Source organism: Onychostruthus taczanowskii, unplaced genomic scaffold, assembly GCF_017590055.1.
Source record: "Onychostruthus taczanowskii isolate IOZ18803 unplaced genomic scaffold, ASM1759005v1 scaffold12, whole genome shotgun sequence".
Taxonomy (NCBI): Eukaryota; Metazoa; Chordata; class Aves; order Passeriformes; family Passeridae; genus Onychostruthus; species Onychostruthus taczanowskii.
In genome coordinates this window covers 12,299,478-12,325,947 of record NW_024498351.1, presented here as the reverse complement: position 1 = coordinate 12,325,947, position 26,470 = coordinate 12,299,478, and the positions used below count along the sequence as shown (strand labels likewise).

At 34.5% G+C, this 26,470-nt stretch overlaps 1 protein-coding gene across 1 annotated transcript in view; it reads left to right on the top strand.

The window, feature by feature from the left end:
• The window catches only part of GPM6A (glycoprotein M6A), a 115,366-nt gene that overhangs the window by 58,998 nt on the left and 29,898 nt on the right, over nucleotides 1-26,470 (top strand). The window contains exon 2 of the mRNA XM_041427893.1: nucleotides 18,571-18,763. Coding sequence (XP_041283827.1) covers nucleotides 18,571-18,763 — 193 coding nt within the window. The remainder of the gene's footprint in view (nucleotides 1-18,570; nucleotides 18,764-26,470) is intronic.

Below are 26,470 nucleotides of genomic sequence, written 5' to 3'. Positions count from 1 at the left end.
GGACGCCAGTATAATGGCCAGGAATATCTTTCCCAGGAAGGCTGGGAAACTGGATGTGTGACACTGCACGAGAAATGCATGTCGCACCAGACTCCCAGGCATTGTACTGGCTGTTTACTCTGATACAGAGCTGCACATGGAGCAGAACATGAACAAACACTTTGGTGATACTTACCCATCCTAACTTTAGGTGTGTGGGAGTGGGAATCATCTAGAAAATGAACTGTCTTCTTTTTTTAGTGCAATTTTGGAGCCCATTCAGCCAGCATAGCTCTTCAAAAGCTTGTTGGTAGGAGTCTGTCAAGCTGTAGTAAGATTTAAAATAAAAAAGGCCAAAGGAAAAAAAAAAAAAAACAAACAAAAAAAAACCCTACAAAAAACCCTTTCATCAGCAGAGCTGTAAATTATTCCATGCTGAAATACCATCTGCTCTCCAAAAGAAAGGATTTTTACTAGAATGCAGTATGTTTGGATGAAGGTGCACCCTGCTGTGTGTTTTGCAGTTTTCCTCTGTTGTATTTGCCCCACCATATTAGATACTTTCTGAAGTCTTTGACTTCTTTATTAAATATTAGTTGAGTGGATATGAAATGTACACTTTTTGTCTGAAGGCATGGCCAAGTTTTAGAAGGATGCTTAGGCCCTTTATCATCATCATCATCTTAAGCATTATGTTGACCTTTTCATGTCTCTTTAGAGTGATTTTCCTCAGAAGGTACTGTTTGAGAAAACAGAAGTCTTTTAAGGTCATTTAGATGAGCTCACATAAACATATTGTCATTTGTGCTTTGTGGAAATGAGCAGCTTTCTGTCATTAAAGGACATATACTTGAAGATTCATTAGGATTTTTTTTACTGAGCTTACTAGAATTTTTTAATTGGCAAAATGTAGTGTCAACCTTTATGTATTTGTGCTATCCTAACCTACAGAAAAGATGAGTTTGGGTGAGGGTCTCGCTCATGAAAAACAATCATGCTGGCTTGGCCCTGTTTGTCTGGCCATCTCTTGTCAGAATTTTAAGTGTATGAAAGTCAGATTTATTTGCAAATACAAGATTAAACTGTCTGCTACCTTTGTAACTAAATGTTTACAGAAAAGCATGCATCTTCTATAACGGCAGCAAATACAAGTTTCCAGTTGTTATATTTGGCAATTTATGGAAATTGCAGCTTTTTTCTTTGCTTTTCTCTCCAAGAAGAACTGCCCTTTAATGTAAATTTATTTGCATAAAACTGTACATTTCCTCATATCAAGCAAATTGCTTTGTACTGTATATGTGTCATTCTTTCATGGCTCAGAGCCCAAGCAAACTTAAAAAAACCCAAAAAACTAGTTGTGACTTTTCTGATTCTAAAGATGGGTTTCTGGAGGCCACTGTATGTGATTGCAGGTAATGTTTACTATAGTTTACACAGAAGGCCATTGGTTTATAAAGTGAGTTTATTGTGTTGTAGGAGAAGCATTTGTGCTCTCAAATATTACTAGCAAATGATAAAAAAAGAAAAAAATTAGTGTCCATTTCATCTCCATTACCTTGTATCTTGTATTAACTGGTCTCTTGGCTCACTCAATTTCTGATTTGGTTATTGAAACTCTATTCAAAGATCTATGCAAACAGTGTGAGAATTTTACTTCACTCAGACTCTTAAACAGTCTGTAAAGCTGAGTCCACTGGAAGTGGCCTGAATTTTCAGTCTATCAAGTTGGATAATTAGTTTTGTAGTGTTTCCAACACAGAAAAGCAAATAATTTCTTTTTCCCAATATCTATATTTTGCTATGTAAAACCTCATTACTGTGTAATGCTGAATAAGTGTAGGGAAAGGTGCAGAGCAAGTATGGGACTGGAAAGGAAGACGTTGCCTGTGCCTGTATATAGTGCCTGCACGTGCTACTATACAGATCCTAGTCAGTAATGTCTGTTTGGAGTCTTTGAAGGTTATTTGTAAGGTAATTTTGTAGCATTGCTGCAGCTCTAAATATTTACCCTTCAATATACTCAGTAAGTACACATCTGCCACCCTGACTATGCATCCTGCACCCACACTGAGATTTGCCCACCAGGAATTTAGCTATTCAAAAAGCTACTGTACTCACAGAACTCAGTGAGTTTTGTTAGCTATGCAAGGGAATAATTTACTGTAAATTGATTTTTTTTTTTTCCATCAACTCTTTTGAAGATTTCTACTAGGCCAGGAAGCAGATTAAATCCCTGGAGGCAGTTGAATTCTTTTTCCCTGTGCTGGTGTCTGTAACCTAGCCTGGTTACTGTTATCCCATGGCTGAAAGCTGATTGTCAAAACCCTTATAGCACACTGATATGCTCCTTGCATTAAAATGGGAAAGAATGTCAGATTCTATTTTTTTATAAGAATGCAGTGGATTGACTAACAGTGATCTGAGCATAATTTTGGAAATTTCCCATGATATTTATCTGCAGCGTGTGGAATTAGAGTCAATTATAGTTGTTACAATAGAAGTTAGAATGCTTTCCATAGTGCTCCCTATTGATGTTTGCCCGCAGCATACAGAGCTCTGAAATCTTCACGTGGGGAGATCATTCATTATGGCAAGAATTTTCATGCATTCGTCTGCTCTCAGACACTGTTAGATTTGTAATGAAAAAGACTAAAGGAATTGTTTCCAGTAAACTAAGAAAACAGTGTTGTAAATCCATACCAAGAGTGTTGCAACGTTAACAGCAAAGTATGTATAATTTCAATACCTTTATAGCTTTATATGCATGAGTTGTTTGCAGTTTGCTCATGTTTTTTGTGTCTTAGCAAACAGAGAATATTGCAGCTTTCCATGTTAGATTATATCCTGTTCCTAGAATGGAAATTCTCAAATCAGTGTTTCAGTAAATTAAATAGTAAACCAGTGTCCCGGTTTCTGCTGTCATGTATGACATCTAGTTGTAAACACTCATCAAAATGTAAATGCCAATAACTTGCACATTTCTCTTATGCATAGTTAATCAGTTAATCTTCATCTTCTTGGTAGGCTCTTCAGGCTGTTGGCAACTAATCAGAATAAGTGGAGTTCACTTAAAATTCAGTATTTTGTTCTCCTTCATCCCATGTATACTGGGGATTTGGTCTGCAAAACAGCTTTCTTCCACATCCTTGGGTATCCCTAGATGATGTTTACTGCTCTCAGCTTCATTTCATGTGTTGCACGTAAAGAGAAGGCATAGTCCAGGTACTTGGAGAGTGAATCAGAATAAGCTTGTCTAGATTGCAGATAATATGTATAATTACAAATGAAACGTTCAGAACTCTTGAAATACCTCCAGGTAGAACAGGTAATGCAAGAAGCAAAGTAGGAAAGCTGTCTAATCTTTGTTTAGAATTCACTAGAAAAAAAAAATGGAAAATTATACAATGAAACAAAACCTGCCCAGTCTTGTTTCTTCAGAGTCTAAAAATAGAAGAAGCATCACTTGTCCACTCTGTTTACTTCTTCTCTATTCTGAAACAGCTTAAATTGTGAAATTTCAGTTATTTTATTAGTTGTTAATTCAGAGAAATCACTTGGCTTTATGAAAAAACATGTATTTTAATTTTGGCTTTATTATAATCTTTTATATAAAAACAGGCAAATAAAGAAATGTAGCTTAAATTTACACATCCAATTGAAAATGCTAAAACATTTTAAAAACAAATAGAACCCCCCCAAACTTTAAAAAATCTCTGAAAATTGTAACATGCCTTCTAACAGATTGGTTTAAAAGCACATTTTTGGGAATGTTTGGGGCAAGTGGGTGAAAGCATTGTTCAGAATACCTGTTAAAGTAGTCAAAACCCTTTTCCTGGCTGTAGAGTTCTGTGCAGCCCCTTCACTACTGCAAAAAGAAGCGACAGTCAAAATAAATTAATTATCTACCTTATCCATGTATGGATGATATCAGATCACAAAGAATCTACTTCTTCCTTTTAAAAAATTTTCTCTATATTCCCATAGTGAGTACTGTGGCTGTGGCCTGTTATCACACTGCAGCAGCTGTTGAGTAGAACAGAGCTTTGTTCTCTCATGGGAGTGATGAGTATCCCATGTAAATGTAGGTGAAGGTGTGTGCCTGGAATAATGACACTGTAAAGCTTACTAGCATTCCCAGACAGAATGGCCTAGAATTAATTGCCATGGACATAAAAATTGATACAGTAAAAAAGATATATTCTCCAATTGGTTTTCAAAGAAAACCTAGAGTTTAACTTAATTTATGCTGTATAAATACTTATACATAAGTGTAGTATGGTCACACATATATGCATATCTTTTACATTAGCAAATTATTTTTCCTCAAATGCATTTGTTTTATTCCTTTTTTTTTTTTTTTTTTTTTTTTTTGCCTTAAACCTCTCTGTCTGTTGACCTTTTCACTTCTGCACTTTTTTGTTTCCCAGGAGTAAAATATATTGCTCTTAGCATAGTGTTACAACGAAGAGACTGTATAGGAGCTCAGTAAGGCTTCCTGAGACTATGACCTGTTTTAACACTAAATGGCTTACCTCTGGAGATAGATGTGCTAAGCTAACTTAATTAGTGCAGAAAAGCTGCAGTGGATTAATTTTGACAGTTGCAAGTTTAAAAATTTAGTATTTAACAATGATTGTGTCTTTAATTTTGTTGAAAAAAAGTACATATTTTCATTTTCTCTAAAAAAAAAGCTTTTTCAAAAAAGTTAGCCATAACATTGAACTGCTCTTTCAAAGAGGCCTTAAAGTTATTTTGCTCATGTTTATTGAATGAGTAGGAAGGCTTTTAAATTGAAGATAATAAAATTAAAATAAATTTATTCACCAAATGTGACTACAGTCGACACAGGACTTATATCAGTGATCTCTGGGAAAAAAATCACTTGTGTAAAGGAGACATATACTTTTATTTGTATAGTAATAACTATGTGTTCCTGAAATATCTGTTGCTCCCTTTCTATAGTGATCTTGCTTTAAATGACCAGCAAATTTCATAAGTAACTTTGTATATTATGTCATATTACATTATATTACAATATATTATATTAGGAAGATTTCATGTTCAAACCTTTTGATATTATGAGAAAAAAAATTTGAATCTCAAAGACACACTACTTGAAATTTTTCTGTTTTCTATTATTTTATAATAAAATAACTATACATCTTTTAAATAAGGAAAATCCAATATAAATATTATATACTACAAGTAATTTTGGAAAGACTTTGTTTCACTGCCAAAGTACTAATACTTCTGTGAAATATTCTTTTGAACTTGTTTTATTGCATCTATTGTTTCTATGCAAATACGATACATCATCTTGATTTTTGTTTTGTTTGATTTCTCTCTCTGGAACTACTTCAGTGAAATAATTTACTGGAAAGTAGATATATCTGGCTGTGATATGTGAGATTAGCAAGCACTCCATCACAGTGGTGTAGCTGTGAAGAGCTGCAGAGATCTCCAGCTGTAGAGCAAGCTAGTGAAAAAGGATAGGCATGAGAAAAGAGCTGGTCATCATGGATCCTGGCTGCTGGACAGCCCTTCCTTATTTCATGAGTGGCATGTCTTTTTCTCTTTCATGTAAAAGCTTTTCTTTCCTTCATGTTTGGAATTTAGGAAGAACAAAATTTATAACAACAAAACAGTCTAAAGCCAACATAAACTGTACTCGATGGCTGTAGGCATTGCCTATTTTAAAGTTAAGGCGCAGGAAGTGTGAACTGGTATATAGATATCAGACTATATATATATCTATATAGGTGAAACTGTATCTATTGGAGCTGCTAGGGTAGTGCTGAATTTCATGCAGTCTTGTAGTTTATATTTTGTGCAAGTAACACTTAGATGTTTCATTCTGCATTATTTGAAATGTATTAATTTCTAAAGAAATTATAAAGAGAAAACTCTGTTACAGTCTTAATGCAATTTTGTGTAAGGATTAGGTTGGTCTGGCTTGGTTTCATAATCAATGGAACCAATGGTTAAAAAAACTATTAGTAGATGTCTGCCATTATTAGGATAAAAATGCTATGTGGCAACTCTACTTCTTGTTTTCAGCATGTTTCCCACCTTGTATTGCCTTTGGCCTGTGCCTTGCTTTTCTGCACTTCTCTGTGAAGAGAAATGCGGCCACATTGGTATTTTACAGATCTTTCCTTGCTTTTGTCTGCCCATCTAAAAATGGTTCCCTAATTCTAATTTCTATGAGGAAAAAAATAATTCTATCTAAGTATCTTATAAATGAACTTTTGTGAAACAAGAAGGTAGTCTGCCTTTCATGGCAAAGCAGCAGGTGAGTTAAAGTAATATGAAATATGATTTCAGTTTTCCTGTCTGTGTCCCATATACTGTTTGTAAATGTCTTTTAATATTTTAATGTACAAGTGCCTTTTCCACTCTACATAAAGACTGAAAATGAAATGCATGCTTGGTGCAGACTGATCTTGCACTGGAATCTATTTTGTTTGGTTGAGAGCCATTTTCCTCAATGCAGTTATTCATTCCTTTACTTTAAAACTTGTTTTTGCATTTAATACTTGTTGAGTTCTATTCCTGTGGGAGTCAATAATAAACGCCGTCTAACTCCAGTGGGAGATAGCTTAGGTTTTATTTATACGGGTTTTTGGAAGCCAGTAGAAGTCACTTGCAGATGTTTCTGTTCAGAAGAAATACATAACTTAATCTGAGGTCTTGGCAGAGGGAAACTTAATGATTCTGTTCCAAAAAAAAACCCCTTCAGTTTTATATCACTAAGATTTTTAGCAGTAGACTTGAGAAATCATCTCACATATTTTGCTTATGACCTGTATCTTTCAAGTTATTATCTACAAAATAAAAGGATGTGTAAATTTGCACTGACTAAATTATTCCTATGTTGCATATTCCAAGTTCATTAACAAATAACTATGTTTCTGTTTTATTTATGTTTGCAAACCTGCCTATTGATAGATTCATTGGTTTGTATTTTTAAATCAGATTAAGCTGTTAATTACCATATAGAATGGTTCAAGTAACATATTTTAAAGTGTTATACATACATATATTTTTAAAATATGTACAATGGCATTAATTTGTTTCATGGAGCAGTCTTCATAAGTAGTTATGTCTTGAAGGAAAACAGGAAGGAAATCTGCCTTATCATGATCTATTTCCTACTTTTTTTTTCCTTTCTGAGGTGTTAAAGTGACAGTCATAAAATACTTCCATTAAAAGATTATGGATTTCTTTCCAGACAGAAATATTCAGAATATTCAAACTTCCATACTGAAGCTTTTTATAATTCCTTTTTCTAGTACTTTAGTTGAAGATGTTCTCCCCTTTTGGATAGTAAACATGACAACCTGTGCATGTCTGTTTCATTGAGGAATACCTCAGTGCTTTGGAGGGGGGTGGTTAACAAGGATGGGGAGAGGAGAGGGAAGCAATGCTGTGTTCCTGCTGCTCATTACCCAGAGCAGATGAGTTTTCTGTCTCCCAGCTTTGAAGAGAGCTAGCAAGATTATCAGCTCTGATTGTTTCTCAGGCAAATAGGTGTTCGAGGGAATAGAAGTAGCCAAGATGAAGACAGCCTGAGGGTAAAGGGAGTAGATGAAGCAAAAAGAAGCTTTTGAGATAAAAGTGATGTAAAAACATGAGGACATTAGAATCAAAAGTTGCATATGATGTAGAATAAAGAGAAAGAGCTATATATTTCCAATTAAGTTAAAGGTTTAATTGGTACCATTTCCAAAAGTCTGGGCTTTTTAAGTTCTAGAAATCCACTCAGCTAACAGCTGTACAAAATGCACACCCTATCCTCTTCAGCAGTGAAAAGATTTGTGAGGTAAAAAAAATCATTTAAAGATGCTGAATATTTCGTATTTTATTCATATGCTTTTGACCACTATGCCCTGCACAGCTGCTGGAAAATTTAATGAGATCAAAGTATTTGTATCCTCTACTTGCATTTTTGTTATTTCTGAGTTTTAAACACCAATAATTGGAAATGAAAACAGCAAAGTGTGCTTTGATTGTATAAATGTAACTATTCTGAGAAATCATATTAATATTATTCTGGCTACCAAACTGAAAATCACTTGCCAAATGACCTGTTTGTTTGTCTGTTCCAACACCTGAAAAAAAGGAGGATGCTACCTTCTCTAAAATGAAGGTGTGCAGCAAAACCCACAAATACCTGTTGAGAGGTTTGTAGAACATTCCGTTTAAGCAGAGGAGTGCATGGAAAAATCATGAAGCAATGTTTTTGGGGTTTTCAAGATTTGAATAATGCACTAAAAAAAAAAAAGAAAAGAAAAAGTATGTAGCCTAAAGCCTCGTATAACTCAACCTACTTGTGAATGAGAAAAAAAATAGTGCAGAATTATATTTCAGTACATACTTCATAGTAATTTTTCCTTTGGGAGAAATAGTTCTGCTCAAGGCTGAGGAAAAGAATTGAGAGATGGATTCTATGAACTCTAGATAAGAGAGGTAAAAAGGATACCTATTTTCTGGTTTTATGATCCATGGCATTGCCATTCACTTATAATTAGAGTAGTAAGTGTTGCATGGAATTAGTGCTACAAATTATTATTTTCAATTGAATCAAATCATAAAAACTTATAGTTGTTTCAACCATAATAATGAATTATTCATATATATAATATTCTTATAACCCATTTACTGCTAATAATAAATTGTTAATTTATTATTAACATAAATATCTTGGATACATGATCTTTGGAGTACATGTAACAGATAATGTCTTTGAATTAACTGACCCACATCTTCATTATTTGTATCATGTTTGTGAAGCTAGTTTGTTTTATTCCTGTCTCTTTAGCTTTAGAACAATTTTGAAGCTGACAAATGTTGTCTGTGTTAAATCAGCCAGAAAGTTTTTTTAAGATTATGAAGATTGACTGTGTTATGCCTGAATGATTTGTATTTTAGGCAGTGACTGCTCTGTGTCAGTAACTTTAATACTTATTAACTGCTAGACTGAGATCTGTCTCATTAAACAGCAATGAACCTAATGTACTGAAGACTCTATAACAGCTAATCACTACACAGTGTTCTGTACATTATTGTAATCATCAGTGTCCAAAATACGAGTATTTCTTTCTGTCCAAGGTGTGAATGTATACATTTTTGCATGTATATAATTAAATTATTTTAATTGTTACTTTTTCTGAAAATATTTGCATTGGTTTACATTGCAAGCAATACCAATACTGATAAAATCAATCTTCCCAAGCATATACAGGTGCCTTTTCCAATATTTTTTTCTTAATAATTTCTTTCTCACCAGAAGCATTACCTGCTTGGGCACAGATAAACAAAACCATGGACAATCATAAATATCTCATATGCAATGTTTTTTATGAGTGTGGAACAATGAAGGAGTCAAATCAACTGGTATAGTGTCATCTAGTTGTGGACACCTATGTCATATTCTGCATATTTTATTAGTTACGGTGTTAATTTGATTTTAAGTCAATTGGACAAGCCACAGGTTTTCAGCCAAGCACATTCTCAATACCTTAATAAATGGAGCCTTGTGTACTAGCCTAAATAGTAGATGAGCCAATTTCTTTGACAAGCTGTGGGTTGTGCAGCCAGGAGCTTTTGCTTAAGTTAATCCTTTGTTAGAATTACAATTGACAGGACTGGGAAAAGTGGCACTGGTACCTTAAAGGAAGCATGCAGCATGCAGGATGATCATTTACCTGTCCATCAAAGAAGAAAAAAAAACAACCATAGAGTGAAGAAAAGGTTAGTTTCCTGCCTGACTGGCAAAGCAAATGAGGCATTTTGCTTTAAAAAAGTATTTCCAGTCAATCCTAGGTAACTTCCCTTTGTTGTTGAGAGTTATGGAGCTGGAAAGAAATACTGAGTAGGTTTTCAGGATGTTGTGCAGTCTCCGCTAAAGCTTGGAATGTACCTTCACTACATGAAATCTAAACCTTTGATCATGACTCATGATGAGACTTTACTGCCAAGCCACTGATCCTCTGGATTCACTACAACTAAGATCTGCGTTTTGCCAAAAGCTACTAATCAGGTGTATTGCTTCACAGTGCTCTTTTATTAATGTGTGATATCCAGTGATTCTCATCATTCATTAGAGAGTTATCCAACTTCAACAAATACTTTGGCATAATACTTTGGTGCAACAGGGGAAGTCTACAAGCTATTTGATTATGGATAAAAGAGTACGGTCCACTATGATGGAAAATGGATTTTTGTATGTGTGTATATAAATATATATGTGTATTTATCCATATTCAGCTATCCTAAGCTGTGTTTCAGTTATTCAGAAAAAGAGGCTGTAGGTAGTCTTTTTGGCTTTTTTTCCCTTCAGGCTTCAGAGCAGTTAAGATGGATGGAACAAGGGAAGCTTCTTTGTTATGTTGGGATTAGCACACACATGTGACTCCTAAACTAGGAGAAAGAGAGGATCTCTTCTTTCTTGCTGTTGTTTATGTTGTTTTGACAAAGAGTCAAAACTGTTTGCATTGGACTTCAATGAGAATAAAAATCATGTTTCTTTATATTATCTGCATCTTTAAACTTAGCTGAACACTTATTTTTAATATAATTTAGCTCAAATACAAAATACATCTTTGATTTGGCTTTGTACTTTTGTTATATCAGTTTGATGGTAAAACAGATATTGTAGGTCACTTGGAAAGGTGGATTTCCAAAATGTAGTTATTTGAATAGCTAAATGTTATAGATGAAGGTTTCTTGAAACAACATTTCTTCTCATTGGCAAAGTAGCATTTTTCATTTTACTCTACATTAGGACAGTGAATTATTAGGTGTCTATAAAAGCAATCCATTTGAGATTTAATTGCCTTGAATATGAGTGAAGAAATGTGTGCAATGCATATGATGAAAATGCAAATCTAAGTTATATTTCTGATGCAGGAGGTATTATGATTATTAGTGAGTTTGTTGAATTACTTTTTTTCCTGTAGTGAGAGCAATTTGTTAAACACTACAAATTGAACAGGAGTATGAAGTGCTTAACAAGGAACAAGGGACAAGAATAAGGGACATTTCTGGATGAAATCATACCTAATATGAGAGTACAAAAAACGTACTAATTCTATTACCCTTATTCAGGTTTAATTGTTATCTGTTACTCAGATCAAGACAGCATCCATATGAGAAAGAGAGGCAGGGATTTTGCATAATGTACTGCATTATATTAAAAAACCATGTAATCTCCAGCTCCCCATATTTCAATTGAAAACAACCATAAATTAAAGAACTTAAAAATTTGCATATGCACTAAGGATTAAAAAAGTTATTAATAAATTAATTAGTAAATTAAATCTTTGAAGGTCTTAGTAATTTCCTTTTTTAAATAAATATTTTGCTCACAATTTTCTCTTCTCAAAATATTGGTGCTGCTACAAGGAGGTTTTACAAACTTAAAAATAAAAAACTGCTTGCATCTCATGAAACCCTTGAATTTACATTAGATTACTGACCTGGGCTGGTATTGGAATTCTAAAACCTCTAAATAAAACTTCTCAAATAATAAAGTTCAGTTTAGAAAATTTTTGACAACAATGTCTTTTCCTAGTACAAGTACTGAGCAATCTTGTATTGTTATAAGATATAGTAAATAAGCAGTTGATTATTTCAATTTCTTTTCAAAAATGGTACATAAAACTGAGCTGAACTCAGTTATGCTCCTTAGACTGTGACCTTTCTATTCTTTTTGTTTTAATGATTCAGAGAAGATTTTTAATATTTTCTGCATTTCAAAACATGCTGAAGGATCAAATATTTTACCTTTATTGCTTCAATTTCAAGTATTTCAGCATATAGCCACATAAGAAATAATCACCTCTTAAAGCTGTGAATAAAGATGTGAATTTTTTTTTCACTGGAGAATTCCTGACATACACACTCAGCTTTTAAAGCTGCATTTTCAGACCACTTCATTAGAAGTATGAAATTTTTCTTTTCATTTTTGTTTTGAAACCTCTTTGAAGGATTTCATTGGGGTTTTTTATGTTAGTGAAAGTCCTTGTATCAACCTATAGACAAATTGTAGTAGTAAATAAGATGGAAAATTGTGGGGTTTTATGCTGCAAAATGATAATTTTTGTTGTTGGCCTGGAGCTACTGGGGGATATCTGTGTGGACCTGGTATGACCATGGTGACTTAATCCCAGTATCATTCAAATACCTGAAGTCATATGCTTTTTATGACTGAACATTTCTCTAAGTTAGAGAATCAGAGCGTGGGTGGGATGGATGTTGCAAAGGTAATGTTTTGTTGCTTTTTAGTTAAAGGAGGAATTGTGTGAGATGTTATAGAGCAGTTTCTGGCTGCAAGTTGCACATGTTTACCCTCCATATAATTCCCTGGGAAGCAGTGTTATCCTAACCAGTCCACATAGGTGGTTTCTGGGATTTTTTTTTTTTTTTTAATGCAAGGGGCAATATGAGGACAGTGATCTGGTGAAGGGCTTGGTTTGTGGGAACTGCTTCCAAAATCCAGCATAACCAGACTATATCTCCACTGCTTAAAGCAGTCATCTTGGCCAGTGGGATTCTCATGAACACATATCATAGTGTTTTTGACAATGCACAGTGTTAAGTATGTCAATTTAGTTTGAGGCGTTTTGCATCTAAATAAAAAAAAAGCCTTTATGATTTCTCTTAGCCTTGGTCCCATGCTGGGTGCAGTAACTGAAGCAGCTATTAACTGCAGAATGACTGTAAAAGCCTCAGGACTAACATTTTCATTTTCAGTATTAGCTGATATCTGATTAGCTAATATCCAGTCACACTGTGGAGATAAGTCAAAGTAGATCCAGTAATAATGCACAATTTAATGTGTAAAAGGATATCTTCATATTTGTTTTTTTTATATTCATGCATTTTGTTGCCTATTTCCTAAAATCCTTTTGTGTTTTTTGGGACATTATTCTTGCTTTTCTACATTCATGTTTCGTACAAGTGTTCCATGTCTAACTAAGTTTTACACTGTAATCATAGCAGTCAAGATATCAGAGTTAGTTTTGTGGTAAAATAACTTTTTGTTGCTTCATAGGTAATTCTGTAATTGTAAGCATTCTTATTGAAGGTTGATCTAAATGAGAAATCATCTCCTGAACAAGACTAAGAAACAACTTTATTTGTTAGCATTACTGGCCTAGTCTCCAGTAGATCTTGTATGATGGGAGAGGGTGGAGCAGAGTGGGGATGTATTCCATTAATGAGCCTGGGACAAAATCACATGGGGAATGTGCATGCAGCACTTGAGCAGGTTTTCCAAGTCAAAGTACAGGGGTGATCTTTGATAATTCATTCCCAAATATTGCTTCACCTCATTTGCAGCTTTATAAAACCACATTGTGAATGTCTGATCCTTTTTCTGTCCTTGGGATAGTATTGAATGAGGTGGATTTCTTCTACCTGCTGCTATACTGTGAAGTCCTGGAGTCTCATTTTAGATCAGGAAATCATGCTGCATGTTGAGTAATTTGAGAGAATGAGATAGAATAAAAAAGTGTTGTTTTTTGTTCAATACGTTGTGTTTTGATGGCTGTGTTTATCAATTAAAATATTACATAACAGTAGCTTGACTTGAGGTTAAGTCTAACTTAATAGAATTCAGAAGTAAATCTGCATGTTTGATGATGGGGCTGTGAAACTGTATTTGAGTTGATTTGCCATGAAAGCTGTGTGACAAATGGTACAAATTTAGATACAAAGAAAATGCCTGCCTAGCCAGGCATAGAAGACACAGAAGATTTTGTTATTTTGTTTTCCATTTCAAGTTTATCTAGTTCTCTGTCATTTTACATGGACTCTGTTGTCCTGTCTTCTAATATTAGATAGAAAACTCTCTAAGAAAAGTAATTTAAGAAAAAATGTTATTAAAATGTTGAATGTTCTTCAGAGATACTTGTTCCCATTGGAGAGGTAATTATCTGTGATTAATCAGTAATTCTTTGGACATGTAGTTCTCTCTGATTAATCATTTAGGTGTTCCAGCTGCAAATGAGTTGGAAAGGATAAAAAAACAAAACCAGAATATCCTTCTGTATTTTATATGTTTACTTTTTACGTATTTTTAATATTGATTTTCTTCATGTTAATATCTGGGGTGAATGGGTTTTCTTGACCGTTTATGTGAAAGGCAGTAGCATAACAGCATTCTGAAACTGGTTCTGATATCATTGATTTACCTTTCGCAGACAGAAGTGGCACAAGATGTAACTCCTGAATCTTTTTTTTTCTTTTAAATATACTGATCAGAAATGGATTGAGTATTTTATTTGTTAGTTATATGTCCTGATCTACAATAAGGAGAGAGAGTTCACATATCATTAACGCATGAACAAAGAAATTATTGTGATGATGCAATTTGTGTGCATAATTGCAACTAAAGGGAAAATTTTTTCTTCTGCTTGATATCTAAATTTTTGCCTTTTTAATGTAGAGATTGTATAAACAGAAAGTCAACTTATTTTTGGCTGATGCAATTGAAGATATAATAGAATTTACACCCAAACCCCTGAAAGTAGAAGAGATTTGCACAGATTCACCTGTATAAGGAAGTTTAGAGATCTATATCAAGAATATTTCTGGTGTAGACAGTAATAATTGTACTAAGAGGAACAAAGAGGTAGTTGTCTATGAGATGTCTGTTGACTGGAAAAAGATGAATATAGTGCAAAATTAATGTGCTGTGGTTTGATAACTGAATATAGCCAGTATTTGGATTTTATTTGTCTGCATGAAATAAAATTTCTTGTCATCTTCTATGTATTTCATGATTAAATTTTCTCTATGGAATGATTTTAATAAAATAGAGAAAAAAAGAACAGTACAGACTTTCATGTTCAAAACTACAAAAAAAAGGATAGTATTTTCAATTACTTCCTGCAGTTTTGATAAAGACATGTGGCCCCAGAAGATTTGGATTTTTACCTGAAGGAAAAATATTGATACACATAAGCAAAATAAGAACAGTAGATGCTGAATTATATAGCACAAGCTTATTGTGCAGAGTGAACAGTTTGAAAAGTACTGAAAACTGTATTTGAAGATGAGAACAAACATCAAAGGAGCATAGAATCTTTTTCATCTTTCCTAGTAATTATTTCTGTGACTGTATGTGCTAAGTGCCTTGTGAAGAGTGTGTTGGGAGAGGTGAATGACTGCCTGTCTCACACAGACATACACACATATCTCACAGCTGAGTCACTCTCTGTGCTGGTGATTCAATATCACTGTGCAGGTTAAAATAGCATTTCTATTGTTCTGGTATTAAACAGCCATCTGCACATTCTGAACTGTTGAAAGAAAAGAATTGGAGCAGATATTACCTATAGCACATTACCTTGTGTGGTGTATGAATGATGTGTAAAATCTATTTAAAAATCACAGTCCTGATTCATTGGTTTGCTTTAGTTTTGAGTTGCTTTGACAGCACTGAAAACTCTGGATTTACTCATGAAGTAAGCAGTGAGAAAGGTAATAAGATTATAGAAGAATGAAGTAAATGAGCAATGCTTTGACAATATATGATTATTTGAAAATTTCACGAGGTTGAATTAATTTTTTCCTAGTATTTTTTATGAATGAAAATATCTCGAGTCGGTGAAATATGCCAATAAAATCTTCCCTCAAAGGCCTATAAAGATGAACAGTTTGAATGTGAAAGATGAATAGAAGCACTTCTTCACAAACTGTAAATTTGTTTCAGAAATTTTACAAATTTTGAAGCAATGGAGGAAAAAAATTATTTCTTTTTGGATTAAATTTTTCCTTGGATTGTACATTATTATATCTATCATTTACACTGTTTTTACTTTGTTATGATATTTTACTACACTTTTACACTGTTTCACTATAATAAAGCTCAAGTAATATCTCTGCCTGTGGGTGACATCCGAATTTGTGAAATCTGAGTGTGTGCTCAATTCCCACTGGACCTAGAGAGCGAGGTGCAGCAGCTTCAGGAGGTAATGCATAGCCAGCTGTTCCCAGACAGCAGTGCACACAACTTTCTTCCACTTCATCTTTCTCAGAAGGGGAAAAAACAATCTTTACAAAATCTCTCTTCCTCTTCTCTGCCCCAAAGTATTGCAATATGAAGAAACATCACCTAAAGTCCATGTGTCCCTGAAAATATTCAGGTCTACCTTATTTTTTCAGCCGGGCCTACAAGCTCTCATACACAATTCCTGCTACTGCCCTATTGCCATCTTTCCCCTTCTTTTTACTTTCTCATATAATTCAATAGATGTACAATGGTACTAGTTTTCTGTTTCTGTTTCTGTTGTTATGCTGTGCTGACAGCTCTGATAAACTCTGATTCTGGTAACTATGTATTGTCCTGTAGATCTTGTTCAATGAATTTATTTCAGATATATATTTCTTAGGATTTTTGCCTTTAAGACAAAGATTTTCCAGTGAATGTTTTTTTTTTTTCTAGTATTTGTACACTCTTTTAAACATTGCAGAATTAATCACAGTTGTTATTATTAAGAGTAGTCTTAAAAAATAGGACCTAAGAAATTTTAAGAGATTCCTGCAGTTACCTGCATGCAGAATTAGTTACTTCAAAAGCATTTATACTTTTGTCTAGACTGTTTCTAAGATCTCGCACTGATGAAAAGCCCAGAGTTCCTGGGTATAAAACCCACATAGTTTGTCACTAAAGAAAGGCTCATCCATCCCTGGACATCCAAAACCTTCTGCTGCTGGAGAGGACAGCTGCCTGCTGCCAGTGCAGTGGAATGGCAGGAATTGCAAGGACAATCTGCTCTTCGCCCAGTAATGCATGGGCTCAGAGTTGGGAGGAGCAGGGGAGATGGAATGCTCTCACCTAAAACCCTGGAAGTTGTTACACCCCTGGTAGTGTGTGGTGAATGCTCCAGGTGGTGACTTGTGCTACAGGTTACTCACCAAGAATTTGACAGCAGTTTAAATGTATGGATTTGCACATTTTACCTCTGGTATTTCACAGCTGGCTCTGATACAGTAAGTTGGCATCAAACAAAAGCAGTCTTAAGCTATTACTTTCTTTCTCTTTTTGTACAACTAGCATACATACTTGGGTATTATTTTGTCTTTTATATTTTTAATATATTCAATGTTTAGTACACTATAATTTTTTACCAGGAGCTATCCAGCCATTTGAATGCTGCCTTCCGTAATATTACATATATTTACAAAATAGCAAGGGGTTTCTATATGGGTAAAATGTGTACATATTTGAAAATGGCCTAAACTGTTCTCTGCAGGGAATCTTCTATACAAATTTATATAAGTGCTAAACAAATATATATGTATATGACTATTTAATATTTGTTCATTAAAAGCAGAAAATAGGTTTTAACAGACAGAGGAAATTATTACGTGGCTTATCTAGGCTAAAGGAAATATAAATATACCAAATTAAAGGACAAAACATGAAATTACATAGAGAAGCTACATTTGCGAATTAGACATAATGAAAGTAGATATACTGTCTTTAAAAATGGCTTTTTTTCTTTTGATACATCTTTGGCACTATGATTTAGCATGGCATAAAGCCTTTGGAACAAGTTAAAATATATTGAATCATACCTGTGGAACATCTTATACTTAATTTTTAATTGGTCTTTGTCTTAAAATGTATATGCCTCGCTTTGTTTTCTATCCAGGTCCTTTTTGCTGTAAACTGGTAGTGCTTAGGAGAAAACACAGCTTCTGATTACTGAGCCAATGCCTGTTTGTCTTCACTCAACCAGTGGTTCCCATCTTCTGTGTCCCTTCAGAAGGCAATAGGAAGGGTTCCCTGGGGTGTAAGAAGTGTTATGGGATTGATGAGATTTGGAAGAGTTAGAGATGCTGCATTCATGAAACTAGGCAGGGTAGTGCCAGAAACTTGACCACACTTACTGAAGAAATGTGTTTTTTTGTGGAACTGGGCATTGTGATGGCAGGACAAGAAGTTGGCCTTTTAGAACTCAAGAGCAATTACCTTCATTTAAGAAACACCTCAGAGAGTAAAATATATTGAGAGAAAATTCAACTATATTTTTTTGTAATTCTGTGCTCTTTGGTGGATATCTTTATTTGTTCTTGTGAGGTATTTGAGTGATGCAGAAGGAATTGGTGTTGCGGGCCGGAGCAATTCTGTTGTCAGAAGTGTATGTCCAAAAAATTGGAATAAACCTATGATGATGGAAGGTATTGGACTGAAAGTCTTTTTTATTTTTTTTTAGTGGTTTTCCCATTACTGAGAGTCGTCCAGCAGGAATTGTGAATGTAGATATAACCTAGGACTGGCATTGTAACCTGCTCTGAATAAAAACATGAACTTCTGCAAGGAACTAACTGTTTAACCTTTCATGTTAATTAGGTGGCATGTCTACATTTATTAGGTCAAGTAGCAGCTGAGAAAATTCAGAAGTTGGATTAACTTTTCACAGGTTTTCTGACAGTCTGGGTTGTTATACTTGACCTAAACTCTCTTTGGCCTGCAGTCTTTAATTTTCAGAAGTTTTTCCTCATGAATAAGACACTCTTTTTTGCTTTTTTGATATAATTTAGTAGCATATAACTTTATATTTTTCTTTCTTGTAGGATGCTTTGAGTGTTGCATCAAATGCCTGGGAGGGATTCCCTACGCATCTTTGATTGCTACCATCCTGCTCTACGCTGGAGTTGCACTGTTCTGTGGCTGTGGACATGAAGCACTTTCAGGAACCGTCAACATTCTGCAAACCTACTTTGAGATGACAAGATCTGCAGGAGATGTTATTGATGCCTTCACCCTGTAAGTTCTTTTTACTTGTTTCCTTTTAAAACTGCTGAAAAATTCCACAAGGGATATAAATTTGACTCAAGAAAATGTTATTTTTAGTGAAAATCATAAAGAAAATGGTTTGGATAAGCTTAGCAGATGAAGTTTTGACCAAGCTGATATTTTTAGTATTACAAGCAATTTGTAATACTATTAAATATCCCAAAGCTTTAACTAACCTATTACTAAAATTTACTTCATATAATGTCGATAAATCTGTTCATCCTTGCATTTAAAAAACAAGCAAGCAAACAAACAAACAAACCCCGTGGTCACAAAACTATAAATAGATGAAGCAGACTTGTGCAACAAGTATCAGTTCTGGGAATAAACACAGTAAAGAGGTAACCAAGGAGTTGTGCAGAACCCTGAGACTTGAAATGTCAAAATTCTGTTGCCTCTGGTTTTTCTAAAATTAAGCTGTTTTGAAGGTTTCATGCTTTGCTATTCCTGAAAATCTGTTTCTGGAAGACCTTTGTTTTTCTGAGCATCAATTTCTCAATAAACTAAAAAAATAGTTTATTTCGTGCTGAAATGAAATGTTTTCTTGTATCTTTCAAATTATCTCTTAAAGACATGATTATCTTAGATATTTTAAATTCAAATTCTTACCTAGCTGCTAATGGTTGTAACTAAAGCTGAAGAAGCCTATCCTTAAATTTGTAATTATTTTCTTTCATGAACATTTTTCACAAAAATGATTTGATCATCAGAAACATTGACCCCTTCTGATGGATAGTTCCACAACAAACATCTCAGGGCTTAGAACTGATCAGAAAGCAAACCAATGACCAACAAATGGAAAAATCAAATTGAAACAGAGAACATACCTATGCCATTATATAAGTCCGTCTTTAATTTGTATTATAAATACTTTATACAATGTAGGTTCCTCAAAGAACCGAAAGAAAAGATGATTACAGAACAGGAGATACATGGTTAAAAATTGAGTATAGGAGAATTCTTCAGTCTAGAAAGGGGATAATTAAGAACTGTTGCATGAGTGGTCTGTAAATTCACAGTGTTATGAATAAGACACGCAAGATTGGATTGTCTTTCTATTCCAGTAAAAAAAGTTTGTGGTATCAGAGGAAAGCATTAGGCACCAGATTCAGCAGGAGCAAGTTCTTAAATTTTTTCATAGCAAAACTGTAAACATATTTGCGTATTATGGTTGCCAGAAATTTTTATGGCTTCAAGGGAAGACTGGATAATCATGGAAAACAAATCCATTGATGGTTTCTAATGACAAATTTATCCAGCTCAGGATGTTACAAAGGCTAGGCTAGCGTTAGAGGTTATCCTGTTGACTTGCTTGCTCTTACTTTTTCCTTTTATTCATGGTTTGGCATACAAAAATGAACAAGATATATGTATATTTGATCTGACTGGGTGCCACTGTTTGCATGAGAGCTAGAAATGGAATCTGAAACTTAATTTCTCTTGGGATATGTTATCAACATCCTTTCCAAAGCTTCTCTGCAAATTTTAGGTGTACTCACTGTGGGATTGTCCTGGATTGTCAAAAAAATTGGGATTAGTAGCAAGAAGGGAGAGTGAACCAAATAAGTATGTCACTGCTACACCAAATTCTTCTTTGAAATAAAATTTCTTCTTTGGATCAAGGCATTTTTATATCCCTGTATAATAATATGTTCAGTTAAGGGGAAGATGTATCTTCTGCTTTGCCTTTTGGGATTGTCGTTTAGAATGATGAGTCTGGCTTGACTTGGTGGCTAAGGTTCATTGTTATCCTGAATGAAAGATCAGTCATTTTATTAGGCTCTAACTTATTTTATTAGTCCCTAGGGAGCTATTAGTGCAGAATAGCCGCAAATCAATGCTTTCTCTTTGTAGCAAGTTTTTCAGCTTCTCTCTGTCACATCCTAAAGTGAAAGCATCAGTCAGGGAATATAGTCCAAATGCATATAATTCACTGTAAAAGATTAAGGAATTGTAATTTTTTCCCCCTGGCATTTGTTTTTCTTAGTTAGTAGTTTTTGGATCTGTTTTTTTTTTTCTTTGTTTAGTTAAAGAGATATTAAACCCAGTTCTTTCTTCAGCAGGCTTATTGTAAAGTAAAATTTGATTTTATTCAGTTGTGAAAGGTGTATCTAAACTTATGTCTTAAAGGCAGGAGGAGAAAATACATTGATTGAAAGCAGATAAGCAATTGCTTTGAACTGGGTAAAGTGTGTGACTCTGAAAGAAATTTGCACATGTTAATTTTCTACCTGTTTAAGTAGATATTACAGTGCTTTTAAAATAATTTTGTAGGGAGCATAAATCCTTGATATTTTCTCACAAGTATTGATTAACCATTTGCAGTACAAAAGTTCTATAGTAATCATACTTTTGAAGGATCAAAAACCAGAAAGAAGAATATGTAAGTAGAAATAAACATTGTAGTGCCACATCCTTAAAACAATTCATATTGAAATGGAAATAGAACCTAGTTTTTTTTTCTGATTAAAAATTATAAGAATTTCAAAAAAATCTAGCAGTGTGCCCTAGTCAACTGTATTTTTTAAAGGTTTTTTAACACATTTGGGCTCTTAATGCTTCTAGTGCTGTGAAGCGTCTCAGGCTGGCCTGGACTCTGTCCTTCTGTGATAAATGTGCCAGGCAAATGCTGCAGTGGAGTGAAGTGTGTTTGATTCTGTTTAATCATGCTTATGGTTTCTGTCTATATCTTTATTAGCATGCTGGATTTTAAATGTCATTCAGCATAAAAATAAATCCCAATCTGAGAGCTATTTATGTGTGTGGCAAGAGAAAAAGGCTGTTTTAACTTTTTGCATTGTGTTCTGAATGCAAATAACACAACTCACAAGCCACCCTGTATCTTTTATCTCTGTCAGGGCAGCTACCAGCTATAATTTAGAAGAAGCAGCAGACCCCTGTAGAGAAAGTAGGGCATGCAGAGGGCATAAACAAAATCTGAAACACTCTTAATGCCTAAAATAAAAGCCAAAATACCTAGATCTAGCAATGCCATTCAGAAATGCCGATATCAGTGTCGTTGAGGGCATCAACAGCCCTGACTGTCCCTGCCTGGCCTCTCCCAGGGCCTCCCCTCAGCCTTCCCATGGTCCAGGACCACCTTTCAGGCAAGCCAGAGGGATTCAGACCCTCACCTCAGACTCTCCTGGCCACGGGGTTGGGGCTGCTCTGGGCTGCCTACACTCCACACGATGCCTTGACACTTGGGGAGAGATTAATTACTGAAGAACCTGCAATAGGCAGCAAAGTTCTCTTGGAGCATTCAGCCCTTGGGGATTCAGCCAAGAGCAACAGCCCTGTGGAATAAAAGAGGTGAGCTGAGTGCTGGTCCTGCAGACTGGTCCCTCACCCCATCTCCCTGGAAGAATTACAGTCTGAACTCAAGGAGTCTATAACAGCTGCATATCATATCTGCTGTGGAAATATTGACAAGTAGTAAATATTTGCAATTTAAAAACTATAGAAAAGTTTTGTAGCTGCCATTTAAATTCCATAAATGCCAGTCAGTTATATAAATTTTCCCAAACTTATGATTTTCTTTTCAAGTTACAATATAGAATGATCATGGTCAATAATTCCAAAGTTATGGAGGCAAGCTAGAGAGGTGCTGGGTAGGGTAGAGAGAGTGCTTTTTTTCTTGCTTTTTTATAGGGGTAAAATACAACCCAAAATTCAGCCTGTAATAAGATGCAAAACCCCAAAATTTCTGAAAAAAGACAATAATTTTTTAAAAAGGATTTTGTCTCAAAACTGGATTATAGCCTGACTTTAATTTCTTCAGGGGAGAAAGGTAAAAGTTACTCTAAATACTTGAAAGCTAATATAAATCAAATGTGTTCAAATTAATGAGAACAAATGCTATATAGACAGGTATTCCTTATGAAGAGAATATATATGCAAAAAATCACATACCTGAATGATAGAATCTTCTTTCTTCAGACAGTAATTTTTAAATCCATAAACCTTTAACAAATTGGATGTCTATAAAAATATTTGGAATTATCAGTGTGTGACCTTTTCATTGGGACTAACCTCTAATTATATTGCTTTCTGAATGACTTTTGGGAAGCTTCATTCCCTACAGTTCCAGACTTTTTCACTATCAACCATATCACTGCTCTGATAGTAGCTGTTTCCCTCCACCCACTCCCCCACCAACTGAAGGAATGTTTGTTTGGGAATTTGCAGAAATCATAGGCCTTTTTTTGGGATGTGGATTCTTTCAGGGACTGTAGAGGAGTTATTTTACTTCCTTGTGATCCAAAGGAAGCTTAAGAAAATATATATGATGCTTTAAGTTATCCTGCAAACTGCTTTTATAATATTTAACTGCAAGAGGTGAATGGCTTATGTTGCTGACTTTGTCAGTTTAACAGCTCTGTAGATTTCACTAAGACTGAGCCATCTGCTTGAGATGGATGTAGTTTTCAGTCATTCTCCGAATAACTTAATAAAATGCAGTGAACACTGTCTGCAAAGTACCAGGTATAACTACATTTTCTCTACTTAATCACTGATTTTGAGAACATTACGAAGTCAGCAGAACAAGACATATGATTATCAAGCATGTATCACTTGAGCTGGATTTTTATATTTTTCTGGTGTTCGGAACAAATTCCAAAAGAAGATTTTAGAAAATCAGGAGCACAAGGTACATTTTGTGTATTTCCCAACAGCATCCTTTTCCAGTTCTTTCTCTTTAGTACGCAAAGCCAGTCAGTGCCATCTGTCACATGTTTGTGATATATAGGCCATGGAACAAGGGAATCACGCTCTTAGAGTGGAAAATGAAGAAACCTCCCTGATAGTAACATTAAACCCATTTTCCTACTACAGTCAAAGCTAATTCAGGTTGTTGTAAATTCACTTCCTTTAAAGGTGCGAAACCAAATAGTAAACTAAATGAAGTTGCAATCCGTAATTCTGTTGTCACTGTGTTCTCTACAGGAAGTTGCATAGACACTGTCTTGGTGCCACCTTCCCAGGTCTAAAAATTTCCTTCCTTTCAGGATGTCAGACTTGTGTTTCAGATACTGCTGTGGCCAAGTATGATGCTTGCTGATGACTTTAATGTTAGTGCATAGTCAGGGTTTATTAGATAGTATCGTTTTGTAATATACATATGTAGGTACAACTGTTTTCTTTTGAGTGAAACAAAAAAAGGTGTAGAGTCTTTTATATCTACCCTCTTAGGGATAAAAAACAATGTTTTGAGAGGCAGATAAATGGATGTTATTATTTGCTGTCTTTTTTGTTGTTGTTGTTGCTGACTTTGCTGCTATCACAAGTGCTGGTAGCACTAAAATATTACTGTTATCATCAATCTTATCTACTTATATTAGTGGAACTCTGTGAAAGTTATTACAACGTGCCCCATAGTAAAGGACAGGCTAGTATTACATGTGATATTTATAAACATTTGCATTAGACTGTGTGATTATTCTGTTTAAGACATCTACTTAATACACAATAGTAGTAATCTGGTTTTCCCTATATATTTTTGATCTCTTACAAAAGCATTCTTTAAATTTGAACATATATTATGTTTTAAATACTATTTGTGTTATGGAAAGCAAAATTTATAATGCTCTGTATCAAATAATTGCTAATTTAGGCTGGCCTCTCCCATAGCATGTTTGGAAACAGCAACTGAGATTGTGTAGAAGAATGAAGTTTTCCCTGCATGGAATATCCAGCCTTGGATTTGGGTATTATAATTTGGCAGGAAGCACCAGAGAGAGCACAATGTCATTGGCGATTCAGGTTACTTAAGGAGAACAGTTTTTATTTCATTGGAATTATTGAGTCACATATAAATAGCAGCCCTGGACAAATACAGCATATCAAATATTAGATAGAACATAGGAACATAGATTTTAGATCTGATATCATTGGCAGATGCATCAAATCTGGCAAAAAATAACAGCACCTGAGAACATGACCTTTACAAGATCAAACAGTGCTGAAAAGTCACATTTATCACCTACTCAGCTGTATTATGTAGTCCAGTCTTCTGTATTCTGTTAAAGGAAATACCACTGAGAACTTGTGTAAGTAAAATTTAGGATTTGGCAATTACCTGCAAAGACATGGTCCTCATTTTATGAAATGGAATAAGGCAATTCAGAGCACCACATGAGAATACCAGTGGAATAATCTGGAAAATTCATAGCAGTGCATGTGAATACCAGCAGAGTGATCTTGCATAAAAAATTTATTGGTAATCTTCTGTGCAAATACAGCTTCCTACTCTAGGGTAGACATCTGTATTATTTAGTACTGCGTTAAGTAGCTCTCCTTCCTGGTTGACTGGAATCTTAGATTAGCTGTAATCACTTCATGTCTTGTGTATTTTCTCAATACGTGGTTCATCTCAACAGAAATATCTTTTTCTTTTTTAACTGCCTTTATTTTGCTCACTTTATAAACAGATAAAGTGGAAAGTATCTTGATATGTAATATCCATATTGCTAACTATGCTTTATGTGCCATGTAAAACTAACTCCGTGTTCCACAGGATATCTGAAAAGGATAAATTCACTATTATGATCCCAGTGTGGGCATAGAGTAATAAGCTGTCAATCTTATGCTGTCAGTATGTACTTGTGTGTCTCCAAGTTTATAGTTTACTAACGAAACACTCACAAATCCTGTGATATGCTTTTGCAACACCTTTTACACTTTATGCCTGGAAATTCAGTATCCATAGTGTACAACAACCATAATGTAATTCCACCAGAAGTCAGCACAATACTCTGCCTTAGTTCCACTGGTGCTTTTTCTTTCTTCAGAATGCTTCTGATCTTTTCTGCCATTAGCATGTCTAAAAAAGTTTCTAAGAAAGTAGTTTTAGACAGAACAACATTAGGTTAAAAACCCCCAAACAATGTTGAGAAGCCTTGTCCATCAGTTGTAGTAAAAATTCAGTGTTTGGGACTCAAAGTTTTCATGATTACTAAAATTATGCTGCACCTTTTCCTGTTTAAAGAAACTTACAAGATTCACAGAGCAGAGATGTGGTTTGTGCTGCTTTTGCTCTTCTTGCATTAGTTTGAGGATTCTGTATCACTTTTCAGACGTTCTGCAAGAAATCTATATTCAACTGTTCCATTCCTAGGAAGCCAACAACAAACTTGTAGAGGATGATGATCTAGGGTTCTATTTTCCATGGCTGTAGAGAGTTGAAAATCACAAATTAAAACCAATGGGTACTTGTCTCACATCAGCTTTGCTTCCGAGCAGAACAAGAAAATCTGGCTCTTGAAGAATATGAATGTAACTTGCATATTGTAGTAGGATGATGTCTTCTTCATATAATACTAACAATCTGGCTTTGGTTTCAGTCAAATGTTTTGTATGATTACACACAAAATTTATTTCAGAAATACATAATCAACATCTCTGTTTTCTTTCTGTTGTATTTTGTTTCTACTTTAATAAAAATTACTTTTTCATCTTTTTTGGTCTTATCATTCCTTGACTGTTAATCCTTTCTCTTATAATTTCTTGATGCACTTTAGTTAAACATTCTATACTCCAGTTCTATTTTTTTTTCCACCTGAAATTTAGAAGTTAGACTCCTTATTAACCTAATCTAGAAAAAAATACTCATGGACTTATGCTGAATTTTTTTTTATTATTTTCATATTTTTCCCCTTCACAGTGAGAATAGTTCAG